This window comes from Anneissia japonica, unplaced genomic scaffold (assembly GCF_011630105.1).
Source record: "Anneissia japonica isolate Jap-2015-1 unplaced genomic scaffold, ASM1163010v1 scaffold128_len593404_cov183, whole genome shotgun sequence".
In the NCBI taxonomy this organism is placed as follows: Eukaryota; Metazoa; Echinodermata; class Crinoidea; order Comatulida; family Comatulidae; genus Anneissia; species Anneissia japonica.
In genome coordinates this window covers 177,327-200,099 of record NW_022713787.1, presented here as the reverse complement: position 1 = coordinate 200,099, position 22,773 = coordinate 177,327, and the positions used below count along the sequence as shown (strand labels likewise).

The 22,773-nt window shown below is 34.6% G+C and overlaps 2 protein-coding genes across 3 annotated transcripts in view; both read right to left on the bottom strand.

Moving 5' to 3' along the window:
• Nucleotides 1-786: 786 nt before the first annotated feature.
• LOC117108732 (cadherin EGF LAG seven-pass G-type receptor 1-like) lies at nucleotides 787-7,225 on the bottom strand. 2 transcript variants are annotated; one of them, XM_033250855.1, is made up of 3 exons: nucleotides 5,000-7,225; nucleotides 4,209-4,715; nucleotides 787-2,545 (listed from the first exon to the last, which is right to left on the bottom strand). In XM_033250855.1, the coding sequence occupies exons 1-3, from the start codon at nucleotides 7,062-7,064 to the stop codon at nucleotides 1,974-1,976; spliced, it is 3,144 nt and encodes a 1,047-aa protein (XP_033106746.1). In that variant the 5' UTR covers nucleotides 7,065-7,225; the 3' UTR covers nucleotides 787-1,973. The 2 variants fall into 2 exon arrangements, with proteins under 2 accessions (XP_033106746.1, XP_033106747.1); XM_033250856.1 differs by having other exon boundaries at nucleotides 4,209-4,712.
• A 2,332-nt stretch (nucleotides 7,226-9,557) lies between these two features.
• The window catches only part of LOC117108722, a 54,502-nt gene continuing 41,286 nt past the window's right edge, over nucleotides 9,558-22,773 (bottom strand). Inside the window, exons 13-17 of the mRNA XM_033250846.1 lie at nucleotides 22,542-22,590; nucleotides 18,516-18,628; nucleotides 15,065-15,211; nucleotides 14,618-14,717; nucleotides 9,558-13,018 (exon numbers count right to left, since the gene is read on the bottom strand). Of these exons, the coding sequence (XP_033106737.1) occupies nucleotides 12,872-13,018; nucleotides 14,618-14,717; nucleotides 15,065-15,211; nucleotides 18,516-18,628; nucleotides 22,542-22,590 (556 nt within the window). The 3' untranslated portion in view covers nucleotides 9,558-12,871. The remainder of the gene's footprint in view (nucleotides 13,019-14,617; nucleotides 14,718-15,064; nucleotides 15,212-18,515; nucleotides 18,629-22,541; nucleotides 22,591-22,773) is intronic.

The window sequence follows — 22,773 nt, the reverse complement described above, 5'->3', positions numbered from 1 at the left end:
CAGTTTTAAACTAACAAGCAGCAAAACACTCTCCACTCCCTATGTCTTGTAATGAGAATCATTTCATAGCTCATAAAGTATCACATTATTTCATCACATTAAAGGCATGCATCACCCGACCTTCTAGGATCCAGGCCTGGATCTGAAGGGCCTCTCCCGGGTCACTATCTATAAAATAGTCTAAACAAGCGCGCTGCGGCATTTATCAGAGATATTTTATTTTGAATCCACGTGGTGCTCTATCATTCAAAAGTAATCGCGAGTAATAAAACGTGCCTTGCTATGATCATTAGGACAGACTATCAGCCAACACATTTCTCACGGGTTAAGTAATAGGCCTACAGTACAAACAACAATAATTAAGGTTATGCACAACACATTGGCCTATTGTATTGTATTGTTATAACACTAATAATTTGTAAGACGCGTCTCTAGTATTAGACTTGTCACAAGTTATATGTTTTTATATATAGGCCTAAGTTAAAATAGGCCCGTTTAATTTGGGCTGAGTCATTTTAGAATATTGAAAAGTGTTTTTTTAACCTTTTCTGCTTTCATGAAAAACATGACCTAGATTAGACACTTAAATCGATGTTCAACAAAGAGATCGTTTGCCAGAGCCGGTCTCAGTCGTTTATTACTTTTCTTAGTGGTGTGTTTTTCAGGTAGAATGTTTTATCTCTTTTCGAACTTTGTAAGTATTTGGAGATGGGTCTTATGTCTTCTTGTTCAAAGTCGTAGTCAAGTCTCTCGCGACAACATGATGAAACAACAGAACTGAACCACTATTTTTTGAAGCACTAGTTCAAATTCCAATTAATTTTATTTATTCTTTAAAACACATAAAAATTCAAGTAGAATAACAGAGAATTGGAAATGAATGAAAAGGAAACACAAAAGAAACTCAACGAGATTGTTTAAATGGTGTTCAAAAATAACCACCCCTGTCCAACCTAACCTAAGAAATGAATGAATAAATAAAATGCAATTGTAGTGCTATTATATTTAAATCAGAAGCATCATCATTATTCAACATAGTTCCTATTCCCAAAGTCAACCCACATAGAAATATTAAGTGTGACCTTAGACCAATCATCACTGACCCCAACCACTGCCAAAAATTATGAATGCTATGATGCCAGTACGATATTACTTGTGGATTTTAAAAAGGCCTAATTTAATTGACCATAATATTATCCAAATGCTCCAGTCGCTTGGTGTATGACCATAATTTGATTTTTTTAAAAAGATTTGGCATTTTTCGTTACGTTACTTAAACTCTTTCATAATACTGTTCCAGTACATGACAAAGAAAAACTTGAAAAATTAAAGTTACGGTTTTTAGGTCTCAAGCTGTCTTTTGATTTTGCATTGTGATATGAAACGTCTCTAAGATGTTTGTTGCATTAATACATAAAAAGCCCATCTTTTATTAATAATATCGAAAGTGTTAGAAGTTAATTTTGTGAAATTATTGTGTCATCCAAACTGTATTTTTGGCAAGATATAGCACGCATTGCCATTTTCGTTAGTAAAAATACCTCTTCCACGAGTTTATAACTAAGCTTAGATATTGATAAAATAAAAATATTTACCTGTTTAGGCTGTATTTTTTTAATCATTAACAATATTTAAATGATTTAAAAAGTTGCAGAAGTGTTCACTAATATTTCCTGCTTTCAGTTAATATCAAAATTTGAAAAAAAATTACTTAGATGGAACTCTTAATTTGAACCTCGACAAAAAGATCCTTGCCAGAGCTGAAGTCTTTTCTAATAGGCATACCGGTATGCCAGTGCCGTTTCAAACAATATTCTCTCCTCCTTTTTGGAGAAATGGAAACAGGACAATAAACTAAACCGATTATCTCTTTCTCCTACAATTGTCCGTGAGATGAGTTAGGTGGCATCCTCTTTTTATAATTTCAAATGTCCGTTATTTTTTTTTCAGATCTTTAAGGATTGGAAACAGTTTTAAATGTCTCCTCTAACATCTTGTAGTTTGAAAGGAGGCGTCCCACAATCAATCTGTCGTTCTTCAGCAATTTTAATCTGCTGTGTCCAGTATCTGAGTTTCATATTGGTAACACGTCGTTCCATTTGCCTCACCCTAAGCTCGGTTTCTTGTGTCTCCAGCTTTACTTGTAATATTTTCATCGTCAGTTCCCTTTCTTCGTCGCTGTAACTGTCGCATGAGCAGTGAGACATAGCATCAGGTATTGATGTTTTATTTCTTGTATTTAGGCCTAGCAGTGCAGCAGAAGTTGATGTTATATTTTCCATCAATGGTTCTGTAACGGGGACGTCTGTCTCTTGATATGCCGCTGGAGTAGTTTGCATGTCTATAAACATCTGTGTTGTAGCAGTGGTGGTGTTAGTATACTCTAAACTTGCAGGCGAAACTAATGGTGGTGTATAAGTCAAGGCGGGTATTTCTGTGACATCATCCTTTAACGGTAGCGACGCACTGGTAATAGGATATACTGTAGTCTTTAGTGACACATTTTTGTTTCGTAACGTTAAGGCTTTGGCTGATGTTGCTGTTTCTGAAGAAAGAGAACAAAAATAAAAATATAATATAAGCTCCTGTTTGCTCAGATAGGCCTAATGTAAAGTTACCATGTTCGTTATGCATACCGCAAGCCACTCGGATTTTTTACGGTACGCCAGTGCCGAGGGGTTAAAAGTCCCCGAAAGGGGATACAAGTACTTCGACGAGACGTCCAAGAACCTCGACAGGTGGTCCACGCCAACCTCGGAAATTTACGGGAATCTAGAGGATTATTGCCAAACATTTTGCGAATACCTATGGATAAATACTGAGATGCCCGAATGGCAATCTCGGATTGTAACAATGCTTCAAAGCAGTGTTTTATAACTAAATGATAGACTTTTTCTGACCGGGGGTTCCATCCGTCAGGGAGTAGTCCTGTTTCCATCTTCATTCCCCGATTGCGCAGCCATATTACAAATCTCCTACATCGGCTACGAAATATACGGTACCATATACGGCAAGTAGTATTCCAAAATCGGAATTTCTGAAACCGATGAGAGTGCATAGGACTAATCCAAATTTGAGTTTGTGCGCTCAACTGAAATGCTTAGAAATTTTTGCATCTTAGAAAATATTAGTTGAGTATACTGAGCCTATACCTATAAATTTCAAGTATGGAATATTTGTGTAATAATAGTGTGTTTTTATAGCACAGGTATCCATCAAACTTGTTAATACAATTTGGGGGGGGGGCGGGGAGTTTAATTTGTTTGAGACAGTCGAAGTCTTGAAGCGTATCTTTGCATCTTAAGAAGTTAATAATCCTCTGAAATCGGAGTTTCAAACACTATATTTCAGCTTGTTATATATACATATAAAATATGCATTTTAAAATCGGTGTTTATGCGCCGTATAATTATAAAAATAACTCGCATCGGTTGTCTTTAAGACGCATCACCAATTTTCATCAACTACAAAAATATACATGTAGAAATTGCCAGACTGAGCAAAAAGCCTCGCCGACAGGCCACGCCAGGGAATCTACATAATAAAGCACAGGATCAGGAAACCGCATGGGCCCCCATGGTATCCATGAGCATCCCTGGTATATCCAGAGGCGCGTCACAAGGCCCTAAATATTTCGGTATAATGTAAGGATTTGAGAAGCTTGTATATTTGTAGAATCTTAATATAGGCCATGGAAATTCGCAATCAAGCCCTCGAGACGATTTCCCCATGTCACACACCACCCACTTCCGTAAAAAATGGATTCTTAATATGTATTATTATTATTATTATTATTATTATTATTATTATTATTATTATTATTATTATTATTATTATTATTATTATTATTATTAAATTTCTGAGTGGCTAATTTGTTACTGTCATATTCCGGGGTTCGAACGTCACCTTTAAAGCTCTGTCCTGATTATAAAATATTACAGTAGGCCTATTTGAGAAACGTGTGACATGTCTAAATGGTCATGACATCACATCGTGACCATATATAGCACATCATGACTATATAATAGTAACACACATCATGGCTATATATAATAGTAACAAAACAGCTTTTTGTCAAATAAAATGTGGGAGTCTGGACAGAGCTTCATCTTGTTAGTGACAACGTTTGAAGATCCGTACCGGTATAATTAATGTACATTTATTTAATTAGAAATTTATATATATATATAAAAAAATAGATAGCTCACCTGATGTCTCATTCCGTATGATGTAGGTTAATAGCGGTTGGCGAATGGTATATCTGCCACAAGTTGCAACAACTTCAAGCCTATACACGTTCTTATTTTTAGACCTATATCTCATGTTCCGTTTCGTCGATAATACTCCTGTGGTCGTATTGATGCTAAAGAACTTAGAGTCGGGCTTAGTGAGGCGAAAACTTACAGGCCCACTCATCTCTACATCTGGATCAGAAAGAAGCACACGTCCAACAACTCCAATTCCACCATTTTCTTGAATTTTATACTGCGTTGGCGAAATGAAACGCGGAGGATTATCATCTACATCTGTAACTGTGATGTGGATACTACCCATCGTAATATAAGTTCCATCTGAAGCCGAGACCACGAGGCTGAACTCCGGAGTAAGTTCTCTATCCAGACTGTATCCTTGACGGGATTTTACTTCCCCAGTTTTTTTGTCGATTACGAAGTATATGCTGAAGCGGTCATCCCTTAATGCATACGTTATTCCTGCTGTTGTGCATAAATAATAATAATAATAATTAAAAGAAATATTAACAATGATATTTATAATCTTAACAATAATAATAATAATAACAATAAAATAATATAATAATAATAATAATAATGACAAAAAACAATAACAATCAAATACAGTAATAATAATATACTTTAATTTGACAATAACATCCTATTGAACATTTAAGAATAGGCCTACTAATTATATTAATCGTGTAGTTTATCTTAGACCTATTATTTCAATTCATGTTAAAACTAATTCAGCCCGCACGACTCACCAAAAGTATGATTATCGTCGTCAATAGCTTCCACTGTGATTATAGATACGGATGTGTTGCTATTTTCTTGAACCTCCCCAAAATACGGCAAGTTCAGAAACCGGGGACGATTGTCATTTATATCAAGGACCAGCACTGTAACCGTCGCCCAGCTTTGTCTAGGCGGTCTACCCCCGTCCGAAGCAGTTACATTGAATGTGTGACGATCTAGCTTTTCGCGATCCAAGTTGACAATGGTAAAAATCTCTCCTGTTGATTGGTCGATATCAAAATATGGGTTAAAATTCATTGAATAAGTTACAAGTCCATTTTCACCCACGTCATCATCAGTGGCATGTACCTGCAAAACTTGTTTTCCTATCGGTTGTTCTTCGTGGATGAGTGCATTATACATCCAGTCGTCAAAAAGGGGCGTGTTCCTGTTTACAATGTCAATACTGATGTTGCAAACTGACACAAAAGTGCCATCGCTTGCTGCCACTTCAATATCATACTGCCGAAGTTCAATTTCTTTACCAATGGCAATAGATACCCCATTTTTGTACTCGATTGCTTTAATAACATTCCCTATATTGCCGGACTTTATGTAATACGACAAATCGCCAAGGATGTCAGCATCAGTGACTATGAGGCGAATGACCTCAGCACCTACCGTTGTGTCTTGATGTTGGATTTTGGCCTGACAATTTTCAAATACTGGTTTGTTGTCATTGACATCTCTAATTAAAACACGCATGTCAACAGTTTTATAGAATGATTCACCTTCTATTTGTACTTTAAACAAGTATATGCTAGTACGTTCTTTGTCTAAAAGAGAGGTGGTAAACACTACGCCACTCTCCTTACCAACCATGAAAGGTAGATCAACACTAGAATTTAAAATGCTATAACTTAAAACTTCCATATTATAATCAAATTTGTAAATTTGTGAATCGATAGGTATGTCCTCGGGTATTGAAATGTTAGTGAAGGAATTTGTAGGGTTTTGTGCAGGATCGTATATAACACCAACTGTAACTATAGTATCTTTTGTTCGTAATGCAAAACCAATCTCTTGTACGCGAACAACTAGACGATAACTGCTACCGAAATCGCTATCTAAGGGTCTGGCTAAACTGATTTCTCCACTTGATTTGTTGATTTTAAAATAATTCCCTTCATCAAAAACAATACTATATGAAATGTTGGCCTTTTCGTCAGATGGCTGCCATGATGTAGCCGCGACCACTCCAATCTTTGAACCTACTTGTTCAGTTTCAGAGATTGTAAATGTGTAATTCGTTGACAAGAAACGCGGTCTGACATCATAAACTTTAATTTTTACTTTAGTCCTAGATGACTTTGGTGGGTTGCCGCCGTCAGTTCCCTCAATAATTAACGTGTAGTCACCAATTCTATCAACTCCAAATACCTTCTTATTAGCAATTTCGCCGTTTCGTTTACATCTGAAAATATTGTTTCGATGCAATGGATTCAAGAGAGTGTATGTGACCATACCGTTTTCACCATGATCTTTATCAGTTGCTCTGACGGTTAATATCGTCGTTCCTTTATCAACCTCAAATGCAACTATTGCTCTATACCTCATCTTTGTAAATACTGGAGAGTAAAAGTTTCCCTCCACAACATATATTGTTAGAACTGTCAATGCTACTGGTGACGTTGGTGAGTTGCTATCAACTGCTGTAACTATGAACAAATGGGTGTCCATGACATCAACACCAGCTTTGATGACGCGTATGACTCCTGTCTTCGGTTCAAGATAGAAATAATCTTTACTAAGACTATCATCTTTTGTTATGAGTTTAAATGTGACTCCAGAATAATCTCGAGAAAGGTCATCCTGTAAAATCGTCACTCTTCCGACCGTGTATCCAGGTTCGGCACTTGCTGGAACCGTGAAATTGAATCGTTTCGACGATAAACGAATTTCAGAAATACTACTAACTGTGCCTTCTGATCCGCTGCCATCCTGGGTGACTAAATCTACCTGTCGGCTGGTGCTTACTGCGATGCCATGCGTAAACAAAGAAATATGGACAATCATAAACAAGAACGTAAGCATATCGATTATATCAATAAAAATCTCAGGGACAGAAATTAAACGATTATAGATTATTGTCTATACTTCGGAGTGCACATCAACAGTTGATCGCAGCATATCCCTACACAAGAGTGTTCTCAGTAAACGACCTGTGCATTGGACGACGATTTTCCGGAAAGACCGCGTCACCCTAAACTCCGAGCGGGATAATCCCTATCGTTCATTGGCAGTCAGTCTATTAAATAAAGTACCAGGTTAAAGTCGCATGTCGCTGCAATCAACTTGTTACCCACACAAGTCAGTTATTTAAAAGTGACCCGCGTGCTTATGTTTGTAATTACCGTAATGTTTACTTACATTATACAAACAAGCATTAGGAAGTAGACCTAAACACGTTTATCAACACCAATGTAATTAACCGTTACCTAATTTAAGAATTGTTTATTATACTAAAAAGTGTAATGTTTACATAATAGAAAGTGTAAAGGTATTGGTTATGCGATTACCAGAAGTGTAAAGTTCCTATCAAAGCTTATTTTATATACTTGCCGACACAATTCTCAGGCGATTCAGGAAACAATAATCGTAGTTCTATTTCCAATATTCCTAGCAACTTCACACAGGCCAATAATGATACAATATTTTTTTTTCTGAATAGAACAACGGAAAGGGTGAGTAATCGCTAGAAGTTGGAGAAAGTGTCATACACAATATCGACATTCTTTTTTTTTAAATTAAGGAATTATTCATTAGGAAACTAAAAAAGCTGTTGTATCTTCAAAAATTAGTACACTTAAAAATTAAGTTTCCGTTCAGGATGTTGCAGGTTCACCCAAAGAGGAATTCGGCAAAATTAAAGCCATACCGGTATGCAGGTGTTTTTCACCTGGGACAAAGGTGTACCTGCGCAGTATTTGTGCAGCTAAGTCATTGGTATTTAATAAGTGTTGACCAACGGAATATCGACCTACATTACACTACCTGGACAACGTAATCAAATTTCAACTAAAAAGAGGTAAACAATTTGTAATTGGTGTATGTTTAGTTACGGGCCAAGTCATCAATCACGCACATATGTATCCTATCACATAGCGTATGGTAATGTGGATAAAGAAAAGACATTTTGTCTAAGTGTTACAGAAGACTTACAAATCTGGTACAAATAATTATTCATTCCTAAACACATTTCAATACAAAACAGTAGAAATGAAACGTTCTAAAATTTACAAAGGACCCAGTCTTCAACAGACACAGAGACTTAAGTAGGCCTAGCTTTAAAATTTCTTGACTTGTATTTACTTCGACGAAATTCATACATTATATTGCAATACGTTATTTTAAATGTGTATTGCAACTTTATTCCAAAAATTTACAAGTTCTGTTTCAATCTTGCCACTGGTATTATAATGCTTTAATTGAACTGTGAATAAAAATTATAAGGTTACAAAATTAATTCTACTATTACGCTTGGCCTTCAGCAAACGCTTGGTTTTCAGCAAATGAAGTAAGACCTTCATACTTTTTAGCTATTACTTTCTGCGTATTGTATGATTTTATTCAAATTTGTAATGATTTACTCTTTTTGAAACATTACAGAACGAGGGAATTGATGGAGGTGGCAGGGAGGTGAAGTGGGAGGGCGCGATGATAAAGCAAGGTACGCTGATTGGCAAAATAAGGTGGTACGAGGTGAATTAACTACTTCAGCGTATTTATTTTGCTTCAAAATTTCCAGTTGGAGCGCGGGAAGCGGCCTTTTTTGGGAAAGCGCCTGTCTCCCCCGTGCACCATGGATTCGTCACTGTTCCATTATAGAAAGCTTGTTCATCCAAGCCGGACACTAACTGCGTCGAACGACGGTCGTACGACCGTCGCACGACGAATCCACATTTGCTTCTGGCGAGCGATAGACGACGCAACGCCGTCTGCTTATTGTCAGTGGCAATCTGAACGGATCCTCATTAAAAAGACAATCCGTTGGGTCCGCGTCTTCGTGTGCGTTCTTCGTGTGCGTTCTTCGTCGAGTTGTCGTCGCGTCGCAGTTGCACGCATTGAGTAACCGGCTAACAGGCTTGTTTATACTTCAACGATAACGATAACGATTAAAAAGCTAAAAAGCGATTGTTGATATAGAAAACAAAAGAAATAAGAGAAGTTTTTACACTCGAACGATTCGATAACGGTTTATCGTGTATACGATAAAAAAATATTTTAACAAATCAAATCAGATGACGTCATAATCATGGAAAAAACGATAAAATCGTTGCTACTACTACGATTTTAATGTTTTCCATGATTATAACGTCATCTGATTGGATTTGTCAAAATATGTTGTTAACGCATAACTGATAAATCGTTATCGAATCGTTCTAGTGTAAAAACTTCTCTTATTTCTTTTATTTTCTATATGAGCAATTGCTTTCTATCTTTTTTTTTATTTTTTTTTATCGTTATCGTTATCGTTGAAGTATAAACAGGCCTTAAGAGTAATAAACCACATGAGTAACAGGTATGTCAATTATATTTATACTTTAATTTAATACATGAAAATATCTTTATAGCTGTCTGAATATTTACATAATATTTGTATTATTTTCACAGTGATTATCTTCCTAAAAGCATCATAAAATATTATCACAAAAATACTTGGTGTAGGCGGCTAAGCCACTAACACCTCATTTATCACCAACTTCATTCACAGAGAAACGATTCTTCATAGTTAGAATAGTATTGCGGAAAATGTACATAGATATTTACAAAATAATACATTAAAAAAAAAATAAATTTCATCAGTCTAACATAGGTACGTTCTGTATATTCCTAACGGTAGGCACTACAGTACTACCTAATAATAATAACCATCAAAAATACAAATAGGATCTGATATAAATTGATAGACGGTCAAAAACGAACCATTATTCCATACTATTAGCACAATAACCTTTCAACGAAATAGTATCAAAATATTGTCGCAAAAACGCAAACTAAAATTCACAATGCCCGTCGGTTTGACGGCTCCGTGACAAGCTGTTAGTAATACTGTAAATGCTCTAAAATTCTGTGTTTCCGTACCACCATTACTGTTATCAAAATAATCTCATCCAAGCATAATATATTTTCAAGGTACTGTACTAAGAAACGCGGTCAATGGTATAGATACTTAAACAATTGTTTCCAGCTTATATTTAATGCACCTCTTCCAAACGCTAACACATTGGTGTAGATTTTGTGGCCATTTTTGTTCCGGTCATTTTTATCTGTGGTTTGGTTGATCAGGTGGATGTAGAGGTAGCTTAACTTTAAGCTAAAATAAATCTTTAAAATTATCTCAAAAAGTAAATGGGTATATTTTGTCTCATATGCAAACACATTTGTCTTTTTCGTTAGAGCTGTAGTTTTTCAAACGTATTATTGGAGATTCAGTTATAAACTGGTGGACATTACGTCAACATTGTAGGAAAATAAAGAATTACAACGGCTAAAATAATAAGCAAAGGACAAATATAGTCATCGTCTTCGTGATGGTATTAGGTGGTCCAGATATCACATTACACACTAAAACACTTAACTGAAAAGCCAAATAAAATTATTAGTTTCACGTCCGGCGATTTTTTCAACATGGTGGTAAACGAAAATGTCACAGCCATTGTAAGGAGTATGGAATTTAGATACAAAATCTGTCAAAGGAAGCGCATGTTTACACACAATCTTTTCCTCCGGAGCGTTAAAGTATATTTCCTAGGAGAGTAACGTAATCAAATGACAGTTTGTCCGATTTCTATAAAGAACTTAAACCGACTTGTAAGGTCAGATATGATTTATGAACAATACACGAAGATGAAATCTGGGCATTACATGACGTATGCCCATGGGACTGACTGACACATTCAGTCAAAAAGTTCACCAGCTTTACTGTAAACCTTTTGAACATTAAATATTATATCTGATTATAGCATTGGAATTCTTGGAAATATAAATCTCGCAATTTTTATGTAGAAGATAATATAAAACACAAGAACATTTTACACAAACTTGTTCCTATAAAAAATTGAAACACTTGTTAGAAACAGTACTTTAAATAAACTGAAATCATTGTTATTTTGGATATCCATTAAAACAAAAAGCAACTTATCTCTTCTATTATTTTGTTCAGAGAATTATTTAAAAATACAAAAATTAGGCCTTTTAACATCTGTTACAGCGTATTCATATGCTTAACTCAAACCCAATTGACATCTAAATTGCTCTTGTATGAACAGAACCTTAGAAGAGTATCTTATCTTGGCACAGTCAGTGTGCGTAAGCACGTCTACACAGGCACATGTGAAATAGTTCAAGACATATCATGAGGAAGGTGGGATAAAGCACTTGCTGTGATTTTAGATGTTTTCTATTACATGAATTAACATTTGGAGGGAGGACGTGCCACCGGGAAGTGCAATTCCCCAAGGGTTTAAATTATAGACAAATCCTATTAAGACATTGTAATAGGAATCAGCTTTATATTTATACGATTTTGAGTTAGAGCACAAGATTTAGATAAGCCTAAGTGTGATATTTATGTTTAGGTGCCAGAAAAGGTTATAGGTCAGACCATGGTCATGGTCAGACAGTGAATTAAAAGAATATAGGACAAGATGATAAAGATGACGACGACGATGATGATGATGATGTTTATGATATTCAATATGATGACGATGATAAATATTATAATGTTGATGATGTGGATGATGACGATGATGACAAAATAGATACAGTATTGATGATAATTAATGACATTCATAATGATAATGATGATGATTATGAAGATGATGAGAATGGTGATGAAATAATACTGATAATGATGATGATGGTAGTGGTGATGCAGGTAATTGTTGATGATATTCATAATATTATCATATATTTAATGCCTGCGGTACACCAAGCTGGTAGTTCTGAAAAGAACTGTTGTTTGTTGAGAATGTCTCATAATATTATCGATAAAATAGTTCTACAGATATTCATAATGTTGATAAGAATGATGACGGGTGATAATAATATTGATGAAAAAAGGGTATTGATGATGATATAACTAATTATGTTGACAATAATAACTGAATTTGGTATAATCAACCATGTGATTCTAACATAATATTGCATGATTATTGCATTACTTATCATGAGGTTGAGGCATCAGCAATGATTAAATATTCTTAGATTAAAGTTAATGCACTCAACCCCTTGCCATATTGTATTTATAAAGCACCATGATTGCTGTTTTTCAGTAAAAACATACAATTTCTTGAATAGTAAAATGGCTAAATACTTTTTTTTAGAGTTGTCTACACTATCAAATTTTATATGACAAATACCATTCACTTGCCAAATATATGGGAGTGATATGACATCATCAAACCCAACTATGTATAGATGTGATATGACATCATCATGCCTATATTCTTGTCATATAGAACCCTTTAATATGGATTGACCTTTAAGCTTGGTTTCCTTAAAATCGCTACACTGTCCCTAAGTCTTTTCAGCGCAATTGTTGATCTGCGTAGCAGTCTCCGACGCAATTGGGAAGGCTCCCCAATTCGACCGACAAATCAGCATCACCGACAGCCGTCACAATAGCGTATAGCGATTGTATGGAAACCAAGCTTAAGAAGTTGTAGAACTACTGTCCTCATAGTGTGTGCTATTAACATCCATTTTATAGGCAATAATTTTTGGGGAAATCGATGTTGTGCAATAGTTTACAATATGGAAAATATTATTCTTCTCATATCCACAACAATTTAATGTGCTCTTATCAGTATTTGATACCAAGCTCACGTTAACACATTTCAATCACCAAGCCATTTGGTGATGCTTGTTGGCCCCAGTTCTCGCCATTCCTCTTTGCTGATACTCATCGTGTCGAAGACAGATAGAGGAGCAAGGATCGTGGCACCGTTGTAAGCAGCGTGATAGCGTTCTTGTGCAGCGTGGACCTTGTTTAGTAGAAACGAAATAAAACCAACAATAACAATGACAACAATTAGTGAGTGCAGTTGTAAAGAGATAAATTAGTGTGTTATTAAAATCAGTAAACAATAAAGATATTAAATAGATATAAATGCGCAATATTAAATTAATTGAGAACACAACAGTAAACCAAATAATAAACAGTACAATAATATCAGGATTCCTTACGAGTGTTAACCCACGAAGTAGATGTGTATAAGAGACAGTTTCAGTGGGGTCCTTGTGGTGGTGATTGGGAGACAATGCCCTACACTTATCCAAAGAGTATACTGCGTTCGTTAACATGCCCATGAGCCATAATGTACCAACAACTTAAACGTCTCATCTGAAAGACGCTGCACTACAGTATTGTAATTTGCATTTTAGCTCTCCTGCTGAACACAAGGGCAGCAGCGATGGGAATTGAACAGGGGCTACCACCAGTCTATCCGACTGCATGATTTAGGGTAAGAAATTCACGGTGATCAGGAGGAAGCATTCTAGGATGAAATATAAAATTTGAATATGAATTTCATCATCAGTTTGATGGAAGTAGATTGTTTGGTTTTAATCAGAGGAATATTCGTTTGAAAAGAACCAAAGAATCCCATCCTTTACTAACAATCAATACCGTCAGGCTAAAAAAAAAATAATAACAATAAATAATAATAATAATAATAATAACAATAATAATTGTAACTCTTCGCTGGCTAAATCATTCTCATCCTTATTGTCATCACTATTAATTACTAATTAATTAATTAATTATTATTAATTAATAGTGTAATCAATTGTGAAGTAGCAAGTTTGAAATTTATGTCTTAGGGAGGGATTTGAGTTAAAGTGCAAATATTTTCTTGATAACAATTATAAAAAAAACTTTGGGAAAGAAAACCATGTGATCATGGGAAAGAAAATCTGACCAAAGATCGAGGTCGCATGCGGAAACCTGGGCTTGATTTCCAAAACTATCAACAAGTGTGAATCTGGGACAGCAATCATTTTCAGGATAACTTCCTGATTATCAATACGATGACAAGACAATATGTGTGTCATGGCCATATTTCTATCTAAGATAACTGAAGATCCAAACTGAATCAACACTAAGATAAAAATGACTTTAGAATAATTACAGGTTGGCAAACTTTAGATGGAAATCTATATGGGATGTTTTTAATAGCTGTCCAGTATGTACATTTTTAAAATGTGTTTGTTTTGGTTCTGAGGTTAACTGTTAGCTGTGGTGCTTTTTTCTTCCATGCACAAAGTCATGGGTTCAAATCCTGTTATGAGTCGGGATTGTTTTCTCACAACTCAGTGGCAGATCCAGTAATTTACATATTTACATTTAAATATAATTTTCTTTTTCTCTCCATTTTATTAAACAATTTTGAAAAATGTTCATAAAGTGTATGAAATTGTTGTCACATGTGTTTTTGAAAAGAGTTTTGCAAAATCAAAATACAGGAAGTTGATTTTAAACTATTGCATAAGTTTCAGGAAGTTTGGGTAAAGACCAAGGCACCGACTGATGATATAAATCAGGGGCAGTAAGGAGATTATTTGGAGCATGTTATGTTATTTACCTTTATCGTCGCTGACTTGGGAAAGATCTTCAACAATTCTCCCTTGAGGCGACCTGCCAGACCTGGTAATTTGGTGCTTCCTCCGCTTAAATAGATGCTTCTGTTTACGAAAAGAAAAGGCTTCTTTTAAGGGAAATTCCGCCAGGAGGGTTGTGGGAAAAAGTGGGTATGCAGGAGGAAAATTCACGAAGTTGAATAATGATATAAATAATTTAGAGCATCAAATATTTACTTAGAAAAAAAATAACGCTAAAAAAGAACAGAAAATGTAACAGTAAAATTGATTGAAACTAAAAAAAAATAAAAAAACTTTTATTAGCCCTTTTTGCCCAACTATTTCAATATCTTTTTGATATTAAACATTATAAAAAATTAATTTAAAAAATGTTAAAAATAAGAAATGAAATAATTAGAAATAAAACATCTTAACAAAATGATGGAACGCACCTACACATGTGTTTGCGGTTGTCTATGCCACAAGCTTTGATTGACTTAGCGACCAGTAGATGTAACCCAGGATGATCTTTGCCCCATAGCTCCGGGTGGAATAAGCCTTCAGTGCTTCGGAACCGGCCGTTATCAACTCGCACGTGCCTGAAAACAAAAGAATAATTGGTTAGATACACATCCCTAAAGCCGTACACACGTTGAATCGGCCGAGTCTCTCCGCTCTCTTGGGTGTTTGACAATGCGAAGCCATTGTCTGTGGCAGATTGGGCGACTATTATTAATAACAATGCATCACACGCACCTGAGGTTGCATGTTCTTTCTAGAATCACATCGGTTGAAGTCGGCGCGTGTCCAGCTTCAAACATCATTCTATGATCCTTATTATATTTTGCAATATTTATTTTACACTATGGAATAATAAACAACCATTTAATAGGACACTACTATATTCCATACATGTATGTAAGAGAGGTTTGACACAGAGGTTGCAGTTTTGCTTCTCAACCTTGGCTGTGCATTTCACTTGACGTTAGTCAAGGCACTAAACCTACAGTTGTTTCTCTCCACCCGGGTACTTGGTAGGTTCAAAGACAAAATGTGCTGATTTACAGCTGCAGCATTATGGCATTCTCCCCAGGGAGCTGAGTATGTGTTCCATATGCACTTGATCCAATGACCGGGGGTAATAATGTGAAGCGCTTAGATGCATTGTTGGAGCACTAATAGAAGTCTAGCATAGGATATTATTATTTTTATATCCCATATGATGAAAGTCTTTGTTGGTCCATTCATATAATACAAATGACAATAAATGAATGGATGAATTTTTTAGAATAAACAAATGAATGAATGAATGAATGAATGAATGAATAAAGGAATAAATGAATGAATAAATGAATGAATAACCGAATGAATAACTGAATATGATTGAAAGAATGAATGTTACAAATAAACAGACTGGACTCAAATGAATTGCCATGCCAATACATTTCAATATCTTTAATCCAAAAGGAAAATTGATTATATTTCAGCTACAGATAAATTATTGCAAAAACAAACTAAAACAAAAAATGTGCTTTACAAAATTGCATATTCATTTTTATTTTAAAAAAAACTTCTTTAATTTAAAATAAAATATCATTTTATTGGCTTTTCAAATTTGTTTTTTTAAATCTCAGAGAATTTACTGAAGGCTGTAGCATAACGAAATGAGGCAGGCGTCGGAAATACTGCACTAACACAATTTAATTACAATGATGAGCCATTAGTTCTGTTTTAAAATGTCTCCCAATGAGGACAACACTGCTAATAGTTTTAAAGCACATTCCACTTTTAAGTTATCACTGTCTACTACTAAAATTTATCACTTATTAATCAAAAATTTTAAGTAATTGCTTGAAAAATTTGATGGAAGTATAATAGATAAAATGCACAAATAAAACAATTTTAACATTTCAATCCAGAATAAACCTGTTTCCTCTTGTTTTAAATAAAACACTACATTTACTTAACATTCAGTTCAGGTAAAATTAAAATTTAACTTGCATTGTAGTCAGTTATAAAGAAGTCATTAATATTCATGAGTTCAATCTTTGCTATTATTGTGTAAAAAATTGACTACCTCAGCTAGGGAGAATAGTGTCAAAATGAAAAGTATGTTCAACTTGCACATTATTGAGTATTACACAGATAAAAAAGTATTGTTGATTTCATGTAAAATCAGCAAATGTTTGTATGTACTGTATGTGACTGGCTCTGGGAAAATCCTACATTTACTGCAATTTCTAAATTCGCCATAGCACACAAAACATTTGAGAGTTAAAATTTTGAAAAATTACAGGTTTTTCAGTTTATAAAAGATGATATATTTCAGAAAAATATCAATCACAAAATCTAACTGAAAAGTATATTGAAATTATTCTAAAAATACAAATCCTTATAATAAACTAATGATTTTGAAATCTCTGGAAGCTGTTTTCTCAAAACCTACATGGCTGATATCCAATGAATTAAATATCCATAACTCTGCTAACTCAACAAATTTCCATCTACTACAAACACTGTTTAAAGAACTCATGCAGAATTAAAAAATGCCAAAAACGAAATATTGTCCTTGCTTTGACACTGTACAATTGAATATTGCTACATTTTTTTTATTCTACTTTATATAATATTGAAATATACAACATAATTAAAATCAAGTAAAATATAAATAATCACATTTTGGACGGAAAGGAACAACAGGTGAAGAGCTTTTCTAAAGTTTGTCAAGAAAAATAATATATATATTTACAAGGTCAAAGAAAAAGACTAAATAAAATGACAACAATAAAAAAAATTGTGATTGGGAACTCACTGATTGCAATGGATGTTCCTTACTGCCAAGCTCTGATAAGTTGTAAAAGCATAAAGTCATAATTAACATAATTAATTGTACTATGTTGTTTTTAATGGAAATTTTTAACTCTGGAACCCAGATTTAATCAATGAATCAAGGTTTTATGTTTTTGTATTTACATTATTTATTGAACTTTATTTTGTGAAGTACAGTTCTAGAAAGGCTTCATCATATTGTTTCAATAAGCTACTACAGTACTGCAATTAATAAGAACCACTGTATGATATCTTTGGGTTGATCCAAACATTTATGATGTAATGAAATAGTATTTATAATCTCAGAATCATTCATTTATTTATTCTTCTATGCTTTTGACAATTTGAAATATCAAATATGATAAATATAATGTGTTTTCTGAATTCTTTTGGAACTTACCAAGAAATGTTCACTGTTGACATGAATATAAAATAACAATTGGCCTATTTAAATAACTGACTTGTAAATTAAATTGTAATTTAGCAAAATATGTTTTCTGAATTGGTAATTTGCCATTATAAGTGCAGTACGTATACAATTGGGCAATCTAATAATTAATTTGAAATAGGAATGGTGTTTTTGAAATATTCATTTGAAATATTAATGTACAGTAATAGCAAACATGTTTTCTAATCTCTTTTTGGCTTACAAGTAAAACTTAAAAACTAATTTTATGAATTATACAAGTGGCCTAATAAATAACTTAAAATGGTATTTCATTAATTAACGTAACATGTTTATGAGTTGTATTTTTTCTGTAATCTGTGTAATCCTGTGGTATAGTGTACCAATATTATTACGTTTTATTTTTATTATAAAAGAAACGTTGTTATCTTCTATTCCTTGCTCTTCCCAAATTATGACAATGCATTCGTAATCTTGAAAGTGAAATCTTTACATGACAGAATGAAGTACCACCTCTTATCAAGTACAATAGTCCGACTCTAATGGAGCAAAGCCAATTTCTTCCATAGGGAGCCTCATTTCGTGCCATGCTACACGTAGCTAAAAATAAAAGCAACATTAAATTGAATGGAAATTCTCCAGTGAGGCTTATCTGGCACTCAACTTACCCAAAGCCATCAGGTACGTTGTATCGATCCAAGTCTACCAAGGTGCTGCACAGCTCAGAATCCACACTGCAGAACTGCAGCTCAGCCTGGTAATTTTGAGCAACAAAGCATGCCTAAGAAGAAAAACGTAATAAAAAAAAAAAATATGTCTGAACTATATCATTAGGCAATGCTCCGATGCTGTCAAATGCAGTGTCTTTTTTAAGAATATACACTTGAATTGGTTTTTTTGTGGAGGTAACAAAACAACCACTTTGGCACTGAATTCCATAAAATATTTACTTTGCTTTAAAAATGATGCTGGCAGATTCTGTGAATTACTTAACATTCTAGGAAAAAGAGCTCAAAGACCTGCCAGCTTGACTTTCAATACTTTTTTGTGCATAAACTGATTTTTATTAAAGACGATGTTTATGTCATAAAAAAAATTGAAGCGTGCCTAGCAGCTGACAAATAAGATTTGGGAGAGATAGCGAAAGGAATTCTTACCATCTCTCCAACCAAGAGCTACATGGAACAAGGGAAATATATTTAATGGTTAAAGCTATAGATTGTAATAGGACCTGGTTCATGGAGAATGGTAAGTTAGCAAGATAATAAAAAAACAATTACATCAGAAGACAATTTGTATAGAAAGGCACAATAGTAAGGTTGTTAATGAGCAGAGGCATATCTAGCACGTGTGCAGAGGGGGTGGAGTGCATTCCTCCACGTGCACGCGATATACAATCTGTCTCTTATACACATCTAGATGTGCATAAGAGACAGAATTATTACTCATGAGGGTGAATAAAATTATAGATAATATGAGGTGGGAGTATACAAAAAGCAAAAGCTGATTTACTCCCTCTATCTTGGCTATCAGCCATTAAATTTTAGTAGAAGTTATCACGGTTGACATGGAAAAGACAGATTGTCGATCAGCTTTGTTATAAGATGCTTTAAAACAGACTTAGCTTTATAAAGAGCTTTCATTGGACTGTAGCCATAAGTAAAACATTATTTTTCATAGAAGGTCATGAAGTTAGAATAAATTTAAGAACATCATTCCAGGCTTATTATATTAGCTTTTATAATATAATAATCATAATGGTAGACTTAAATAGCGCATATTGTTAAGCTCTCTATGCACTTCACACTATCATTACCCCAATCATTGGGTTATCTGTGGAACACAAACTCAAGCTCATGGGGGAGTATTCCATAATGTTGCAACAGCAACTGTACATCAGCACATTTTGGAATTTAACCCTACCAGGTACTCACTTATACTCCTGGGTGGAGAGAATCAACGCAGATAAAGTGCCATGCCCCAGGACACAAGTGAAATGCACAGCAAAAGATTGAAACCTTGACCTCGAGGTTGGGAAACCAAACCGTTCCCACTGTGCCAAACCACTTTTGCTGTTACAGAAAGTGTGCAGCACTTACTCCCTGAATATGAATCATTAGCAGTAATAGCCGCAGAAAAATGCTGACAGAGGGTCAAAACCAAGGACCTGCTTAGGAACTCAGGGTCTTTAAAGTAAAATTCCTGGTGGGATCAAGGGAAAATTTTATGGTTTAGGATTGCACTTTTTTAGGATAAAAATCTCTATTACAAAAATTCTGGTGTGTTGACAACTACTGTAACCCTAATGGCTGAGGCAAACAGGATCTGTTAAACAGGAAAGAGTAAATCCATTACTCACAGGTAATCAATCCAAAATAAAACAAGGGGTCAAAATTACCATATCAACTGTACATAGGCTAAACAGAGAAATTTAAGTTTTTGTCGGTAAGACATTTCAACTTTCTGTCGACCTACGTTGTATGTGATGTTGTGATACATTCAAAGGATAAATCAATGAAAGGAAACACTAGTGGAGTAATTTGTGACCGGCTCTAATTTCCCACTATTGCAACCAATATGTTAGGAGAATCAGAATTTTGAACAATTTCAGGTTTTTGCAGTTTATAAAAGAAGATATCCTGAAGAACATTTCTGCAAAATATCAATTACTAAATCCAACTGAAAAGTAAATTAAAATTATTTTAAAAATAAAAATCTTAATAACAACCTATTAATTTTAGAATCTTTGGAAGCTGTTTTCTCAAAACCTACATGTCTGATATCCAATTAATTGAATGTTTATAACTTCGCCTAATATTCAAGTACTGGACCGAGTTGGCACTAGCAGAGAGCTTATTAAAACTATTATTACAAGACAGATCCGTTTTATGAGACATGTTTTAAGAAAAGAGCAGCTTGAGGAACTAGCCCTTACAGGAAAGATAGAGGGCCGAAGATCACATAGACGACAACACCTAACGTACTTAGGATGGTTGCAGAGAGCCACTGGTAATGCCCCCCTTGAGCTCATCAAGCGCTGCAAGAATAGAGAGGAAGACATGATTGTCCCCAACATCAGGATCTGATATGGCACTTAGATAGATAGATAGATAATATTCAACTGATTTTCATCAAATAAACACAGTTTTAAAGAAGACTTCATGCAGAATCTGAAGACACCAAACACTCAATTTTGAATTCTTCCAACAAATGGTAGGTTTGCCAGTCGCATTTTTGATGCTGGAAGTTTGGACTGTTTTTATACTGGAGAAACTGTGGCAATCAGTCAGAATTTAACACAAACAAGTTATTAACCCAGTGTGTAATTAAAGCCTTGCCAAGATTATCAAACTTTTTTGATAAAAAAAACTGTTGTATGCCCATATGTAGTCATGATGTGCCTATATATGATGATGATGACATCACATCATGACCATATTTAGGCATGTCACATGCTTAGACAAATACATTATATTAGTCAGGATTGGGTTTAAAACAAGCAAAGAGGGCATCATTTGAAAGATACCTACACATTTGCTAGACACATGTTATCAAAATCATGTACCACAAGACATTGGGTGGATGCCAAATTCCTAGGCAACGAACGGTACAAAACTTAAGGACAGGTTATGAAAAACACCTGAATTTGTTTGGGTGTTGGCTTGGGGTGACAAATTGTTTATTTATTTGTTCATTACTTTCACTTCCGTCATTCGAAGCACCGTCGAGCATTTACTGAACCAAACCGTTAATGTAAAACATTTCATTCGTTCTATTTTGAATCATGACAGTCGGAAACGGGGAGGGGGGAAGTGTGGCAGGTCCCTGGAGAGTATCACCAGTTGATGTTGTAAGATAAATGTTGACCTGTGTACAAATTTGACACAGGGTCGATATTTTACAGGAATTTTTTTTGTAAATTACTCAACTCCAGAGGATATGTTTTGTTTCATATGTACATTGTTACTAAATTTTTGAATATTTAGTTTCTGTTTATTGTTGATTATCTTTGTTATTATACAATTATACAACATGGATTGAGATGTAGAATTCCCTGCTAATACCAAAGTAATACCATATTGTAATTGTTTTACTATACTTCATAAATATTAAACAGCAAAACACTCATCTACATTAGCCACTTTGAGCTATGACGGTAAAATTACAGAGTTCATATATGGTTTACATAGCCAGGCATGCGACAGTCGCTTTTTGGGTAGTAGTGTTTTTGCTATGTATTTGGGTGAATCCAGTGCTACAGAAGAAACAGGTCGTGGGTTCAACAACTTCTATTCAACAACTCAATAACAATAACATTCCTTTTCTTTACACAATGGCAGCCAGGATCCAAGGGCCGGGATACACGCAGGCCACCACATTAGTGCTTCATTACATGTGCACGCGATATACAATCGCTGTGCTCGTACGCATCACACTCTGTAGTACAGTAACTACTTCACAGAGTAAGTAGGACTACACTACAGTTTCCCCTCAGGAATTTTTGTAAATATGCAAGAGCAGGGGATGTAGCTGAAAATATTGTACTGTGTACTGAGTGGAATTGATCCATGAAATGCTGATATTGCCTAATAAATATTTGCTGTATAAGGTATACTGTAGTAATACACAATACTTAAATGCATCATAAAATAAGATCGCAATTGGGGTTGTTTTAAAAAAAAATTTACTCTAACCTTTTCCTTAATGTATCTGCTGATGTAAGATTCCACGTCTGAGAAGTATCTGAAAAATATTCAGAAAACAGGAATTATTTTTCTCTGACACATACTTTGTGACAGTTTATAATATCCAAACTATCAAGATAGAACACTTATACCTTAACTATGGAAACTGGGAAGGGGAAGGGGAAGGGAAGCTGGCCACGCCTTTAGGATAGAAGAACACAGTGGCTACCCCCAGTTTAGA

Coding starts and splice junctions, on each gene's coding strand:
- LOC117108732 (XM_033250855.1), bottom strand. CDS start 7,064: ATGCTTACGTTCTTGTTTATGATTGTCCATATTTCTTTGTTTACGCAT. Junction 4,716..4,999: donor CGACGATAATCATACTTTTG/GTGAGTCGTGCG, acceptor TATGCACAACAG/CAGGAATAACGTATGCATTA. Junction 2,546..4,208: donor CATACGGAATGAGACATCAG/GTGAGCTATCTA, acceptor CTCTTTCTTCAG/AAACAGCAACATCAGCCAAA.